At 43.2% G+C, this 15,064-nt stretch overlaps 1 protein-coding gene and 1 long non-coding RNA gene across 29 annotated transcripts in view; one reads left to right on the plus strand and one right to left on the minus strand.

Moving 5' to 3' along the window:
* Positions 1 to 413: 413 nt before the first annotated feature.
* On the minus strand, positions 414 to 8,864 carry LOC145517686 (uncharacterized). Its single transcript, XR_014062264.1, has 3 exons — positions 8,815 to 8,864; positions 3,538 to 3,658; positions 414 to 2,203 (listed from the first exon to the last, which is right to left on the minus strand). It is a non-coding gene; the product is annotated as an uncharacterized LOC145517686 (long non-coding RNA).
* Positions 8,865 to 9,252: 388 nt separating this feature from the next.
* FBXW11 (F-box and WD repeat domain containing 11) overlaps positions 9,253 to 15,064 on the plus strand; it is a 188,193-nt gene continuing 182,381 nt past the window's right edge. For 24 of the 28 annotated variants that reach the window (XM_081520752.1, XM_081520746.1, XM_081520721.1 and 21 more), the window contains exon 1: positions 9,253 to 9,454. Coding sequence is in view for 18 of the 28 variants with exons in the window: in XM_081520721.1 (XP_081376847.1) it covers positions 9,410 to 9,454 (45 nt within the window). In the remaining 10 variants the exon portion in view is untranslated. Of the gene's footprint in view, positions 9,455 to 13,127; positions 13,194 to 15,064 lie in introns of all 28 variants that reach the window. The other 4 variants (XM_081520740.1, XM_081520727.1, XM_081520738.1 and 1 more) reach the window with 1 other exon arrangement.

The following is a 15,064-nucleotide window of genomic DNA, read 5'->3' on the forward strand; positions in this document are numbered from 1 at the left end:
CACATCTTTGTCCCTCAGAACTCAGGAAGTATGAGCCTTCCCAAGACAGGTATTTCCCTCTGTGGCCACAGGCTGCTCCCACTCAGCCTTTGGCCTACATACTTACTTTTTCACACACAAATGAGGACCAGTGCCCGTGTCTCGTAACTTCAGGGACACATTATCAGTGTACTTGGGCAGTACTGGGAGGGAAAAATTCTCTAAATCCTCTCACACCTCTGCCAATCAGTCTACATGGCTCTCCTGTACACCCTCCAAGTCAGGGATGGGCTTACTAGCTGGCAGAGCTGTTTCTTTTTCCCTGCACTGTGAGGTTTGCGAGAGTGTAGTTCTCCAACCAGGGAATGAATGTGGGTCCTCAGCAGTGGAAGCGCAAAGTCCTAACCATTGGACCACCAGAGAATTTCCTAGTATTTTCTTTTTTTTTGCAATAGTCTCTTCACAGGTCTTCCAAACTTCATGTAAGACTTTGCATTAAAATGACACATATTGTTTTCAGCTTTGAGGCCACAACTGAAATTCTGGACTGAAAGAATTGTATTTTAACATCCTGTTACATGGATAATTGTCCTGTGCAGACACTTCACAAGCTGGTGCAGACACTTAGCTCCAAGTTTGGTAATTCTGAGGCCCAACTGGTTACAAAGTTCCTCTAGCAGACAGAAAAAAGGCAGAAGGCAGACACACAACACTTCCATTTAGGTAGGAGGGACAGAATAAGGCCAGGAACGGACCATACTTGAATACAAAAGCACAACTCATTGGGAATCATGCCTGAAACCTCAGTCATATAAATTCTGTTCTTCCAGCTAGAATTTAGTTCATCAGGAAATCCCTACATAACTTCATCCCACTGTATCTATATCTATTCTCTATTATCTATCCTCAGAATTTAGGATATTCCTTAGGATAAATTTCTTAATACCTGGAACCCTCAAAGTTGTTTAGAGTCTCCAGAAAGACTGGGATAGGCTTTGGCAAAAAAAGACTTACTAAACTTGCTGAATTTTCTCTTGTCAGTTCTCATTTCTTACCTCATTTGCTAGTACCTATCTCATCCTCCCCAGCGTGGGAGAAGAAATGCCAGAGAGAGTGATCCGAGCAAGTATGGAGCTGTGAGGGAAATGTGAAGAGCCAGAACATGAGGTGGGGAAAGTAGAGAGAAATGATTTTGAGAAGGTGTATTGTAGTTAGACTCTTAACGGTCTTCAGTGGTAGGGTGGGTAGCCTGCATGCAGCTACTCAGGAGTTAGAAGTGGGACAAAAGGATTGACTACCTGATGGTTGTTTCAATTGGTATGTCTTCGGTTATTAAACTTTTTAAACATTTATTTTTATTTATTTGGTTGCACACGGTCTTAGTTGTGGGATCTTTAATTAGTTGCAGCATGTAAGATCTAGTTCTCTGCCCAGGGACTGAACCCCAGCATTGGGAGCAAGGAGTCTTAGTCACTGGACACCCAGAGGAGTCCCCCGTTATTATTGAGGAGGGATATTCAGTTCAGTTCAGTCGCTCAGTTGTGTCCGATTCTTTGCGACCCCATGAGCTGCAGCACGCCAGGCCTCCCTGTCCAACACCAACTCCCGGAGTCTACCCAAACCCATGTCCATTGAGTCGGTGATGCCATCCAACCATCTCATCCTCTGTCGTCCCCTTCTCTTCCTGCCCTCAATCTCTCCCACCATCAGGGTCTTTTCAAACGAGTCAGCTCTTTGCACCCTGTGGTGCAAAGTACCAAAGTGGCCAAAGTATTGGAGTTTCAGTTCTTGCAGTCCAAGGGACTCTCAAGAGTCTTCTCCAACACCACAGTTCAAAAGCATCAATTCTTCAGCGCTCAGTTTTCTTTATAGTCCAACTCTCACATCCATACATGACCACTGGAAAAACCATAGCCTTGACTAGACGGACCTTTGTTGGCAAAGTAATGTCTCTGCTTTTTAATATGCTGTCCTAGGTTAGTCATAACTTTTCTTCCAAGGAGTATCCAAATCCAATTCTTTCACATTTAGGTCAAGGACTTCTTGGCAGATGTCTAGTCTTGTTCAAGATTGAAGACTTCAGATTCTGGCATTCAGAGTAGCAATGCCCTTTCTTCAGTCACCACAGTGATCTACAGTAGTAATCTTTAACCCTTTTTGCTTATGTCACCACACCCTTCAAATCTTCAAACATTATGCAGTTACTCATTTCTTAAACTGGTATCTAAAATTTTCAGCATAAATAGATGAAAAGAATTTTTAGTGTGTTGATACTGAAAAACTGTTTTATTACTCTTCTCAATGAAATTTAAATAACAATTTTATACTATCATCCTTTAAAAATATACACGAATAAGCTCTTTTCCAATAGGAGGAAATTTAATATTCTTTCTTCTCCTCCCTGAACTCATATTTCCATTCCATTTTCCCCAGATAATTTTATCCTAATTTTATCCCAAACATATTCTAATGCTTGAAAGTCTTTTATTGATCACCCTATCATACTTCTTTTCTATATGCTGTAATTTGTATTTTCTGTGGCCACAGGGTCAACATATTAGTAGAAAAAAATCCTTTCTGGGTTAAATCAACATGATAATTATTATTAAATGCAACTGATTAAATAATAAGTGCATTTGAAGTTTAATAATGATTAAAGATAAACATAGAATTTTATTAGAATTATATCTTTTAAATCAACAAATAATTGAAAAAGTAGTTTGCATATCCAAGTATGAATATTACTTGTTGTTAGAATGAGACAGGGTTTAGTGTCAAATATAAATATATTTTTAGATTTTACTTTTACAGATGTTAGTGCTAAGACTTGTCCATAGAAGAATGAACGTTTCTCACAGAAATAGCATGCAACTTTAAAGATTATTTCCAAGTTATCAAGTCAAATACCTCATAGTGGTCTGTTAGCAAAATTATATTATCATTAAAACTCAATTCAATCCTCCAATTTTTTTCAGAGCAAAGTATCAGAAACCACCTGACTAGTAAAATGATTTTTTTGTATATTCACTGGAGAAATTCCTTTTCTCAATTTCTGGGAAATGTACTAAAAAATCTTAACCCAGATTTATGAAATGAATATTAATTTTACTGGTATAACACAGATCCTCTACCAAAATTCCTTGTGTTCATCAAATTCAGCTTCCTTTGTAGCTTCTTAGGGCCACATGATTAGGTACTGACTAATGAATAGTGAGCAGGAATAGTGTGCTTCTGAATAAGCTGGTGAGCTTTTCCTCTATCCCAGCAATACCGGAGACCATGGATTCTAGGTGGTGTACAGTAATACAAGATGGAAGGCTAGCTGACTCCATTAGACCTTGTATGAACAAGACATATATATAATGCCACTATGTTTCCAGGGTGTGGAAACTGAGTAACCTGCCAGCTTGACTAAGCTAAACTACATTTCCCCATATTCTGTTCCTCTATGGTTCTGATCAAGGTGAGCCACCAGATGCCAGGATTTGGAAGATGGAAGTGAAACTGTAGTCATTTTGTAGCCCACATACACTGCCACTGATCTGCTTGCTCACTCACCTCCTTCATGTGAGGAATAGCTGGGTCTGCAATCACTCCACCTTCCTCTAGAGCCTCCTCCCGTTTCTCCAATTCCTGGGCAGGTGTGTGTGTTCAGTTCCCTGACAAAGGGCTCCAGGCTCTGCAAGACATATATACCACCAAGGTCAGGGCAGTGAGAATCGACAAAGGTTTTGTCTGACTTTTATGTCTGCTCTCCCCCACCTTATATCTGTCTTCTTGTCTTGACTGCCTGCCCTGTGGACTTGAAGATCCAGCATCAACACAAAAATTACAACCTTACAGAGATTGCTGAACTAAGCTAGACAATTATGTGAGGTCAACTTGTAAAAAAAGCCCCTTAGTAACCATCTTACTGGTTCTGTTTCCCTGGTTGAATTCTGAATGATGCACAGTTAATTTGCCAAGGTGGCACAGTGTATTCCACTCTAATACAACCTTTTTTTACCCCCTCACTTAGAGGTCTTATATAACTTGATAAGTTAAAAAAGAAATGGGTGGAGAAGATACAAAAGTTAATTTCAATACATTTGCCAGTAAATTAATGGATGAAATGTTTTTCCTTATGTGCTTTAAATGTATTTTCCTAAAAATTACAGAATTAAAGATTTACCTCATCTGTTAGTAACATCTATTAGTGGTGCTATCAAACCAGTCAGCCAAGTTAGAAAAAGCATGGCTTTGTCTTATCAGTTCAAATAAATGTACTCATATGGATATTATCACAACTATCTTTTTTTCTAGATTCTATACATAGATGGACAAGGCATAGAACCTTGTCATGTGGATAAAATAAGGGGCTCCTACCTTCAATACTTCCCAACATTCTCTTTCCTTTGGTTTCACAAAATTTTTCTTCAAGAGAATTTTGTTCTTTACATTTGTTGGGAATGAGTTAAGTCAAAATTTCACTGTACTATCCTTCTTTACAATATATTTGAATTCAGAAAAGTCAGCACAGGTCAAAATATACCATTTTAAAATACCACTCTTTACCTTCAAAAGCATTCGTAAGAAAAGGAAGGACACAAAGCTCTACCGAGGGTTTATGGTGCCTTGATTACAAGAGAACTCACCAAGTTCAGTATTTGAACTAGCTCTTTTTTTGGGGGGGTAACTCTCTTGGCTTTCTATTGCTGCATATCAAGTTATCCAAAAATTTAGCAGCTTAAAATAATAAACATTTATTATGTCACACAGCCTCTGCAGGGCAGAAGTTGAGGAATGGCTTGGAATGGGTGGGTCTTGGCTCAGGGTCTCTCACGAGGTCAAGTTTTGAATGGGACTAGTCATCTAAAGGGCCAACTGGGGTGGGAAGAAATGGCTTCCAAGACGGCTTACTCACAGGTCTGGAAAGGTAGTGCTGGTTGTTGGCAAGTGGCCTCAGTTCCTTACTACACGGATGTTACGGAAGGCTGCTTAAGTGTCATCATGACAGGGCAGCTTGCTTCCTCCAGAGTGAGTAACCCAAGATAGAGGGAGCAAGGAAGAACCCACAACTCTCATGATCTAATCTTGGAAATCACACACCCTCATATCTGCCATACTCTCTTTTGGGAAAATTTAATATAAAAAAAATATTAATTAGTAACAGGGTATTGGAGTAAAGACAACTCCGAAGAATACAGAAGTAGCAGTTACAGAGAAAAGCCACTACCTTTGAGACTGAGGCAGAGTACTCAAGGAAGGAAGGGACTTGGAGGAATCCTCCCACCCCCACTGCTAGGATGAGATTCAAACCTTACTAGAAAGAGGATAGTTATGGCCCACTGGATGGTGAAGTCTGCTGAGGTGCTACAGGTTGGGGCTGGCAAGTAGGAAACTGCCTGCTAAGGTGCCACTGAACTCACTGGGAAGCACTCTCTGGATGTCCCAACCACACATGTGTGTGTGTGGTTTCTGCAAGCCATTTGCTGCTGTGCCACAAAGGCAAGAAGGAAAAGACTATTATGGAACAGGGAAGAGAAGACCCTTCATTTGGCTGTTTTCCTCTGCTGCTGCTGCTAAGTCGCTTCAGTTGTGTCCGACTCTGTGCGACCCCATAGACGGCAGCCCACCAGGCTCCACTGTCGCTAGGATTCTCCAGGCAAGAATACTGGAGTGGGTTGCCATTTCCTTCTCCAGTGCATGAAAGGGAAAAGTGAAAGTGAAGTCACTCAGTCGCGTCCGACTCTTAGCGACCCCATGGACTGTAGGCCTACCAGGCTCCTCCGTCCATGGGATTTTCCAGGCAAGAGTACTGGAGTGGGGTGCCATTGCTGTTTTCCTCTAGGGCTCTCTATTGACCTAGTTAAGCACTGTCAGCTGGCAAATATTTACAAGGTCCCACTCCAGCATTTCAAATCATGGAAAGGAAGGGTGGATTTGGAACTGAGAGGCTATAAATTGCTAATAGGCACTTACAGGCTCTGCTACAGAAAAATGTATGTATTTGATTATGAAATGCTGTCTGAGACCCCTTGCAAGTATCACATTATATATACAGTATTATGTACATCACACTGCCTTTGTACAATCTGAACAATTCTGAATTTTGAAGCATATCTGGACCTCAAGGTTTTGGTTGGGGAATCATGAACCTGCATCAGTGTGTTTTTGGCATGTCATATAAACCCCAAGGTCTTATGCCATTGTCTATGACAAATCTAATTGCCAGTTGCCATCAAGCCTGAAGCAATAAAAAAAATATGTAAGTACCTGAGTTCTTGTTTGAGGAGAGGAAACAGCACAGTGATAGGTCTTGGCTCAGCTTGTCTCTTATACAGCTTGGGAATGATTTCTATCATATACACAACTTTTTCATCTCACTGAGCTCCTAGAATTTGACCCAATAATATTAGTATTTTTTTCCTCTTAAGGTGGGATATGGTTTTAATAAAAGGATAGAAACCTTGAGTTATCTCCAGTACAGTTCCAACGCCCAGGGTTGCAAACTCAAATATCCATACAGGTTAAATGTACAACTTAAACAAGTAAAGCATGCAGATATAAGGCAACAGGGAGCAGTGGTAACAGTGGCAATCTACAGAGAACATGCTTTACATCAAGAAGGTAATTGCTATTCACGTGCATGTGTGCTAAGTTGCTTCAGTCATGTATGACTCTTTGCAACCCTATGGACTGTAGCCTGCCAAGCTCCTCTGTCCATAGGATTTCCCAGGCAAGAATACTGGAGTGGGTTGCCATTTCCTCCTCCAGGGGATCTTCCTGACCCAGAGATGGAAACTGCATCTTGTAGGTCTCCTGCACTGGCAAGAAGGCTCTTTGCCACTAGAGCCGCCTAGGAAGCCCCAGTTCCATTTAACCCCTGCATACTGCTGCCATGCAGAGCCAATACAACCAGATACTCTAATTTTTCAAGACAAGTTAGAAATTCAGATTTGAAAATGTGTAACTGTCAACTTTGAAACAATAAAAAAGACAATGCAGGACAAACATACATAATGGGGGTTCATATTTAGCTTGTGATTCCAACCCTAGCCCCATATGCTAGTTCCTGTGGCAAGTGCCGACACTTTTTAAAGTGTCTTGATTGGCTGTTACATTAGTGGCCCCCAGTGAACCATGCCTCTGTATTCACAACCTTGTATAGGCCCTTTCCACACTGACTCTGGGCTTGGCCATCTGGCTGGTCTTAGCCAATGGAATGTGGGCAACCAAATCTTGGTAAGCATTTGCTCACTGGGACTTGTCCTCTTGGAAGTTAGTCACCATACAGAAGCCCGAATGGTAAGAAGCTGGTAAAGAGAGGCCCTGGAGGATGAGAAACTGTTTTGATGAGCTCTCAGCTGATTGCGTTCCCATGAGTAACCTCAGCTTAAACCATGTGGGCCAGCTGAGTCCAGTTAACCCACACAATGTAAATAATAACAAAGCACTGTTATTTTAAGCTACTATGTCTTGGAGGTGGTTTATAAGATGCAATATGTAACTGAAACAGAGGTCATTTATTTTGACCCCTTTATTCTACTAATGAACGTCTCAAGGCTCAGAGAGGCAAAGGGTATGGTGAAAATCAGACACCGAGTTAGCAGCAATAACTTTCTAATTCTGTGCTCTTTCAGTTCCTTCGGTGGAAAGCAGCAGATAAGGACTATGAAACTCAAAAGCTACCTGCACAGAACTTTACACAGTGTCCTGCCTGCATACAAATTACTCTAATAACTTGATCCTTGGAAACGGAACGATTTCTAGGTCATCTAGTTCCTTCACTGTACAGCTGCAGAGAATGCAAAACACTTGAGAAAGGCCGACATTTGGAAGCTGGCCTGATACCATTGGACAGGTAGTAATGCTGTTAGATGATAAACCCGGCTGTCTTAGCTAGGCTTTGGGTTCCTCTGTTAAATATAATTTCAGAGAACAATTAACGTTAGACAAAGCCATTCTGTGACCATGACAGATCAATAAAAAAGCAATTCCACTCCTTAATTACATTTGAACACAGATAAAACATATACATTGTCCAAACCATAAAAAAAGACCAAACACCCCCCAACCTGGCTAATGAGGGACTTCTGCTTCTCTACCAATTAGAGTTTTAGCGTCATTCTAGGATTCCTTCTTTCTAGGTACGGTTTATTGAATACCCAATCAGAGAATTACCCCACTTCCTGACAGCATCTTATCCAGAATAAAGCCCCACTTCCTTAAACCCTCTACCAAATCACCTGACAACTCCTTCTGGGATGCTCTACAGTTCTTCATGGTGGGTGTCCTCCCTTCCTGCATCCAGTAGTAAACTCAACTTGTTCAGCTATCGGTGTGCCCTTGCTCCCCTTTGGTTAGAGAGTACTGACAGACTTGACAAAGTTCACACAGAGCTGAAGGCAGAATTCACTGGAAGGACTCTCCAGCTGTATTCCTTCTTAGCAGCTGTCACTCTTGCGATTAATGCCTGTCTTTCCCTCATTAGAATTAAGCTCCTTGAGCAGAAAAGCCTTGTCTGTAAGGTTCAGAGTTGATTTCCAGTGCTTACACTGGTACCCAGCAGAGGCTGGACGTTTAAAAACATATTTTCTGAACAAATGAATTAAAGGGGCTCAATATACACAGATCCCCTTTCATTTCTCAGTTCCTCCCGGTACGTGGTGCATACAGACCATAAACCTTCTCTTTCCCTACTAACTTTCCTAACACTCACTCCTAGGACGCCTATACTCTCAGAGCCTACCCGTCTGCCTGATATTCTCCCGCTCGTTGGCCTCTCTCCACGCCTGAGGCCCAAGACCACCCCCTCCTGTCGCACGTCGAACCCACCTGTCGCCCACACCTCACCCTATCGTAAACGCTAGCGGACCAGCCGCGCCGCTACTTCAGCGTCGAGTGGGCGCTGCAGACATCGAACGCGCATGTGCGGAAATCGGTCGCGCACGCAGTTATCTCTGACAAGTGAGGAGTTGCCTCGGAGTTTCGGTGCCGGTCTGGGTAGCCTCGGGCTGCCAGGAAGTCAGGAGAAGGGAGCCGGAAGGAGACCCCGAGAGCAGGGCTTTCTGGGACATGTAGTTGGGGCGCTGCCGAGGCCCTACTTTGAGAGAGCCCTTACGTCTTCAGGTCTGCAAGTCTCGCATTCACAGTCCGGCGCCGCTTTCCGCTCAGCATTCCGCTTCGAGCAGCCAGGAGAGGGGCCTGCTGTCGGACTCTCGTTCCCACAACGCTCTGCGGGGCCCGCGGCGCCTGCTGGGAGCTGTAGTCCTCGCTCTGCGTACTGCGTTCGCCGAGGGGGAGGGCGGAGCTGCCGGCGGCCCGGGCGGGCTGGCAGCGAGAGTGGGTGCGAGAGCCGCCTCCGCCTCTGCCGCCTCCGCCGTCGCCTCCTCCGCCCGGGCCGTTCGCTGCTGCGCGGGGAGAGCGAGGCGGGGCCGCCGGGGCCGCCATGGAGCCCGACTCGGTGATTGAGGACAAGACCATCGAGCTCATGGTGAGTGCGGCCCGCTGGACCGTCCGTTCTTCCGTCCGACCGGCCCCGGGCGGGCCTGCCCACCTCAACGTCCGGCGCGAGGCCAGCCCTGGCCCTTCCCTGCTGCCTCGGCCCGGAACGGGCCCCCCGCCTTGCCTGGCCTCTGGCCCGGCGCGGTGCCTCCGGATCCCTCGAGCTCGCAGGCCAGACCTGGCCCGGCCCCCTCCATGCCCCTCGGTTTTCCTCCCCCCTCCCTCCCTTCTGTCTCCGGGCCCGTCCCTCGAACGACCCTCGCTCGCTCAGGCTGTGGCCTTAGCTCACACTCACTCTAGCATCCCGTTCCCCCTTTAGAAGGTTTTTTTTTCCTTCCCTGTTTCTCCGGCCCAGGCCTGCATCGCTCTTGCCAGCCCCACTCAGGCCGAGTGAGATGGTGATGGGAGAGGGTACAGAGTAGACCGGCAGGGCCGTGGCCTCCGCATCCCGGAAGGGGTCTCAGCACCCTCTTCTCGACCTAGGGCTGTATTGGTGCCGGCATCGGCCCTACGGGGGTGGAGGTGGAGAGCTCTTGGGTTGGAGGCTGTGACCAAAAAGGAACCTCTTTCCCGGCCCCCTGTGGTGTCCGGCTTCTCGGACAAAGGGTTTCCTACTCGGCCGAGAGGGGATGTTTGCAGAGCAAGGCCCTAGGTACTCTGGATTCCATCTCCCTGAAAAGAGAAACTGTTAACTTCACGTTTTCCTGCTTTGGGAAATTGGGGGGGAGGGGGGAGGGGCTGTCCTCATCACTGCCGCCAGTTCTTTCTTCTAGAAAAAAAAAGAAAGGGGGAGCCTGCGGCCCAGGGGAGGCGATCACTCTTCTGTTTAGAAACCTTTGGTAGCCAGGCCAGACTCCCTGAACCCACGAACACTCCAGCCCCTTACGCCTTAGGACTTGGATCCAGAGTGGGTTTTTAGAAACAGGACCGCGAGAGAGTGGCTAGTAGAAACGAAAAATTTGCTACTTGGTGGATGATTTGGTACAAAAAGTGAAATATGGCAGCTGTTACTGCCAATTTGAACATTAGGGAAATCAAACTGGGCTCTGGAGAGTTGGGAGGGGGAAGTCTTTGCCTCAGCAAATGAACATGCCCAGGTTTTCTTCCTGTGGAAACCTTGACAGTTTCTTTGTATCTCTCCAAACAGTAACCTCTTCTACCCTAGGGTTGAGAAGAAAGATGAAAGAATCTACTTAACATAGCAAAATGTTTTCCTAGCCAGATTTTCTCCAGTGTGAAAATGTTTATTGAGTCAGTGATTCCACTGGGTAGGGTCGGTGACATCAGAGCTACTTCCCCCATTTAATGCTATAAATAATAAATGGTGACACTGAAAGTCTGTTGGATAGCTGCATGGTTTCTGTGGATGATGGTGTCTGGGGAGTTGAGATGCATGTTTTAAAAATGGAAATACAGTAGCGTAAATACAGAGGCAGCTTAATATTTGCTGTCCTTTGCATAATTCACTGCACTTCTCCAGCAGTCTTGGAAGTTAGAGGGCAAAAAAAAGCTCTGGTAGTTTTTGATTTGTGTGTGTGTGTGTGTGTGTGTGTGTGTGTGTGCGCGCGCGCGAACACGTGTGGTTGCTTTCTAAGGGATACTGATACGAGTTTTTATTTGATTTTCATTTATTAGGTAACTTTTCCTCTTCAGTACAACTTATCAAACTTTTGTAATCAAGCTTTTGATATTCTGCAAATTTTGTAGGGGCTATTTTGGTAAAATATCCTAATGGAATTACACATATAGTACATATTCTTACATATGTACAATACCTATATTTACAATAGGAGGAGTACTGCATAGCAAAAAATTGTAACTTGGTATCTCTTAGAAATTGGCTGTTAAATTCTCCTTCCATTTCCATTCATCTAAAAAATAACTAGGGACTTCCTGGTAGTCCAGTGGGTAGAACTCACTGCAGAGGGCCCTGGTTCTATCCCTGGTCAGGGAACTAAGAATCCACAAGCTGCACGGCGCAGCCGAAAATCAAATAAAATAACTAGAATGTCTTTTTCAAAAGAATTAAAGTACAGTGTAATCCATTTAATGTCTTTGAATGGATATGGAAAAAAATCTCCTCCTAAATATAACTGGCTTCCTGTGTGTTTTGATATTACGTGATTGTACTTGTCTGATCTGAAAAGATATTTCAGACTTTTCAGGGACATTATTAAGTGGGATTCTTAGAAAATTTAACAGAGAGGATTTAACAAGGTAATCATCTGGATCAGTTTTGAAAGTGCCTTTTCATTTACGGATTGTGGTATTCCCTTAAAGGGCTACCAGTTAAGAGTCTTACGCAACTATTTTTATAAATATATATGTATTTATTTTAGTGTTATAGATAGCACAGATACTTAACATAAATCCAGGATCAGGTGTAGGAATGATAATGCCTTAAAATCTAAATCAAATTGCACGTGGCTTTCTGTATTCACTGCATTTTAATTATAGTTTTCAGAACTGGATTAAAAACACTTTTTACATTGGTTTCAAAATAACATGATGAAAGGAGGGGAAGGGGTTAAACTGATGGTATTTTGAAAGCCTAAAGCATGAAATATTTTTAGATTTTTATGAGTCAGCTTCAGTACTCAAATATTTGTGATTGTGCTGCCTGTACCAATTTGGTACTTAATGGTTAACAGGATAACTTTCAATTGATATTCCAGAGTGTGCTCTATCAAAGAAAGGAAACAGGGTTTCACTAATTTCTTAATCTTCATCTCTCTACTTTGATTTTGATTCCTCCTTCCTTTTTTTCTTGCACTTTTTCAGTTTCCTAGGAAATAAAACTGGCGATAGAATAATTAAATACTCAAAATATAACCCCTGTTGTTACTCCTACCCCTGCCTGTGACCAGGTTCACAAAAAGTGCTTCTCCACTGACCTACCTCATAGGATTCAGTCTTTAATACAGACTGTAAACTCTTGATTGAGACAACTGAATTTATAACTGCTGATGGTGAATAATTTAACCATCGAATGACTTTCATGGCCTTATATTGGCCCATTACGTACCTAGTTTGTGGGACTGCTTCTTGAACTTCTGACTGTGGTTTTCAGTTCAGTTGCTCAGTCGTGTCCACCTCTCTGCGACCCCATGGACTGCAGCATGCCAGGCTTCTCTGTCCGTCACCAACTTTGGTTTTAATTAGCCTTAATATTACTGAGGTAGAAAAGGAGTAAACCATTTGGAAATACACAGAAGTTCACCAGGCTTTGTGTAGGGTGGTGGACTTCACTGGGAACGATGAAAGCTGCATTATGTATCTCATGAAATTGAATGCTTGAATTAGAAGTATGAGTTGTGCTCAGGCCCTTATTGCTAGAAAGCATTCCCAGACCTGCTAATGGGAAGGAATGGTCATTAGGCCTGCCTATTAGAAAATAGCAAAACTTAATGTTAAAGGTTTGGGAAAGATAATCCTGCCTCCTGTGTGGGTGTGAGAGTATCCCTTCCCCCCTTTACTCAAGTAATGGGCAGTTTATCCTTTGTTGTTAGCTGCTGAATGGTTCCCTTCTTGGCTAAGTGACCTTAAGTGAATCATTTCCCTTCTGGTTACCTCTGAATGGCTATATTGCTTGTTGAATGTAATAATATAGGTAAAATACATTGGATCTCATTAAGAACTTATAATATCAAATCTATTTTTAGAGCTGTTGAAGTACAGACGGGCCACAAGACCAAAGAGATGAAAGAAACTAAATGACATTATTGGAAGTAATTATCTTTTTTTCTTTTTACATCTCTCCCCCTGCCCCCCTTCTTGTCTTTGGCTTTCTAAGTGGAATAAGTGGGATTGTTTAGTGACTCCTTTAAAAAATTGGGTCTTTGTCACCATCCCTTATCCTCATCTGCCTCTAGCCATGTGCTGATTTACCAAATGCAGATTAAATAGACAAAGGCTTAAGTAGGGTCCAAATGAAATAAATCACATGCTATTTATAGAACTCACTGACTGGCCTCAAGAGGCTTGTGGCTCAAATATTATCAGTTTTTACTCCTGATTTTGGAGTAGGTTAGATGTCCTTTCAGATCTGATAAGGCTAAACCTGATCCTGCCCACACGTCTTGGCACTCTTGGCCCCTGACTGCTGTCTCCTGAAAACAGAGAGCTCTGTAGCACAGGAGAATTGCTAGCCCATTTCATAGGTTTACAGAACAGCACGTGTATTCCTCTGAGTAGTACTGTTTGGTCCTATGAATTTTAGAAACAGACTTTCCTGTGCTGTGAGGTGCCTGGGATCTTGGATTCCACCTGGTGATATTTACCGTTTAAGGGAAAGAAAGCATTTGAAGTCCTCACAATTCAGATTCCTGCCTCCCTTCCAGCTTTTTCTTCTCCCATTCCTCACTGATTCTATATTCCAGCCAAAGTGTGGAGGACCATTGTTCTTCAGATTTCCTTTGTCAGCACTGATATGAACTGACCTAAGCCCATGTATCTCAGGCTACTGATATTAATAAGAAGGACCTAATAGCTCTCCAGCCAAATTGATTTAGGTGAGATCTCATCAATCCTCTCTTCCACCCATGTTGATAACATCCTCTCCTCTCCTCTCAGAACACAATTTAGATACCTCTTCTTGATGTCAATTTATATTATGGTGGCAGATATAATTTTGTTTTTATATTGATAGCAATGCCTACGTGATGCTGCTGCTGCTAAGTCGCTTCAGTCGTGTCTGACTCTGTGCGACCCCATGGGCGGCAGCTCACCAGGCTCTGCCGTCCCTAGGATTCTCCAGGCAAGAATACTGGAGTGGGTTGCCATTTCCTTCTCCAGTGCATGAAAGGGAAAAGTGAAAGTGAAGTTGCTTAGTCGTGTCCAACTCTTAGCGACCCCATGGACTGTAGCCTACCAGGCTCCTCCGTCCATGGGATTTTCCAGGCAAGAGGACTGGAGTGGGGTGCCATTGCCTTCTCCCGCCTACGTGATAATCATTGTTAAATGAATGAGTTCTGGCACTTTGTATTTATCTTGTGGCACTTAACATATTCTGGGCTTATATTATAGTTTCCTGTTTGTGTCCCCGATTAAATGATAAATTCCTCAACAGTGTCTTCTTGTAGTAGGTATTCAGTAAATTTTGAGTTGAACTTTCCTGTTGGTTGCTTACATGTATTATTGCTGTCTGCCTGTGTCTTAGCCATCCTCTTTTTTGGAAATTCTCACCTATATCACTAATTCTCATGATAACTTGTTCCTAATGCATATGCGACTTATCAAACCTTCCTCTGTATCATGAAAGTTTGATCATGTCGAAAGCTGATTGTCCTTTGAATCCCTCACTATGTTTAGTGGTTGGGTGTGCAATAGATATTTATTTAAATTAATGTTAGATTTTTTTTTCATGCTATGAAACCTTTTTAAGATTTCTGTGTGATAATTCTTAAGACAAATGGGGATGGATGGGGAGAAAGACTGCTAAAGGGAAAAGAAGGGTGGTATGTGTTGCACAAACTTCTGTTCATAGACATTTTAACCATTATTTAGAGACTCTTAAACATATACCCAGAGCGTGGGTGATAGCAGAATATTGAGGAAACCAAATTCCTTTTATATCTGTTGATGAGAACTTGCCAAACAG

This window comes from Giraffa tippelskirchi, chromosome 8 (genome assembly GCF_054371585.1).
Source record: "Giraffa tippelskirchi isolate mGirTip1 chromosome 8, T2T-mGirTip1v1.2.pri, whole genome shotgun sequence".
NCBI lineage: Eukaryota > Metazoa > Chordata > Mammalia > Artiodactyla > Giraffidae > Giraffa > Giraffa tippelskirchi.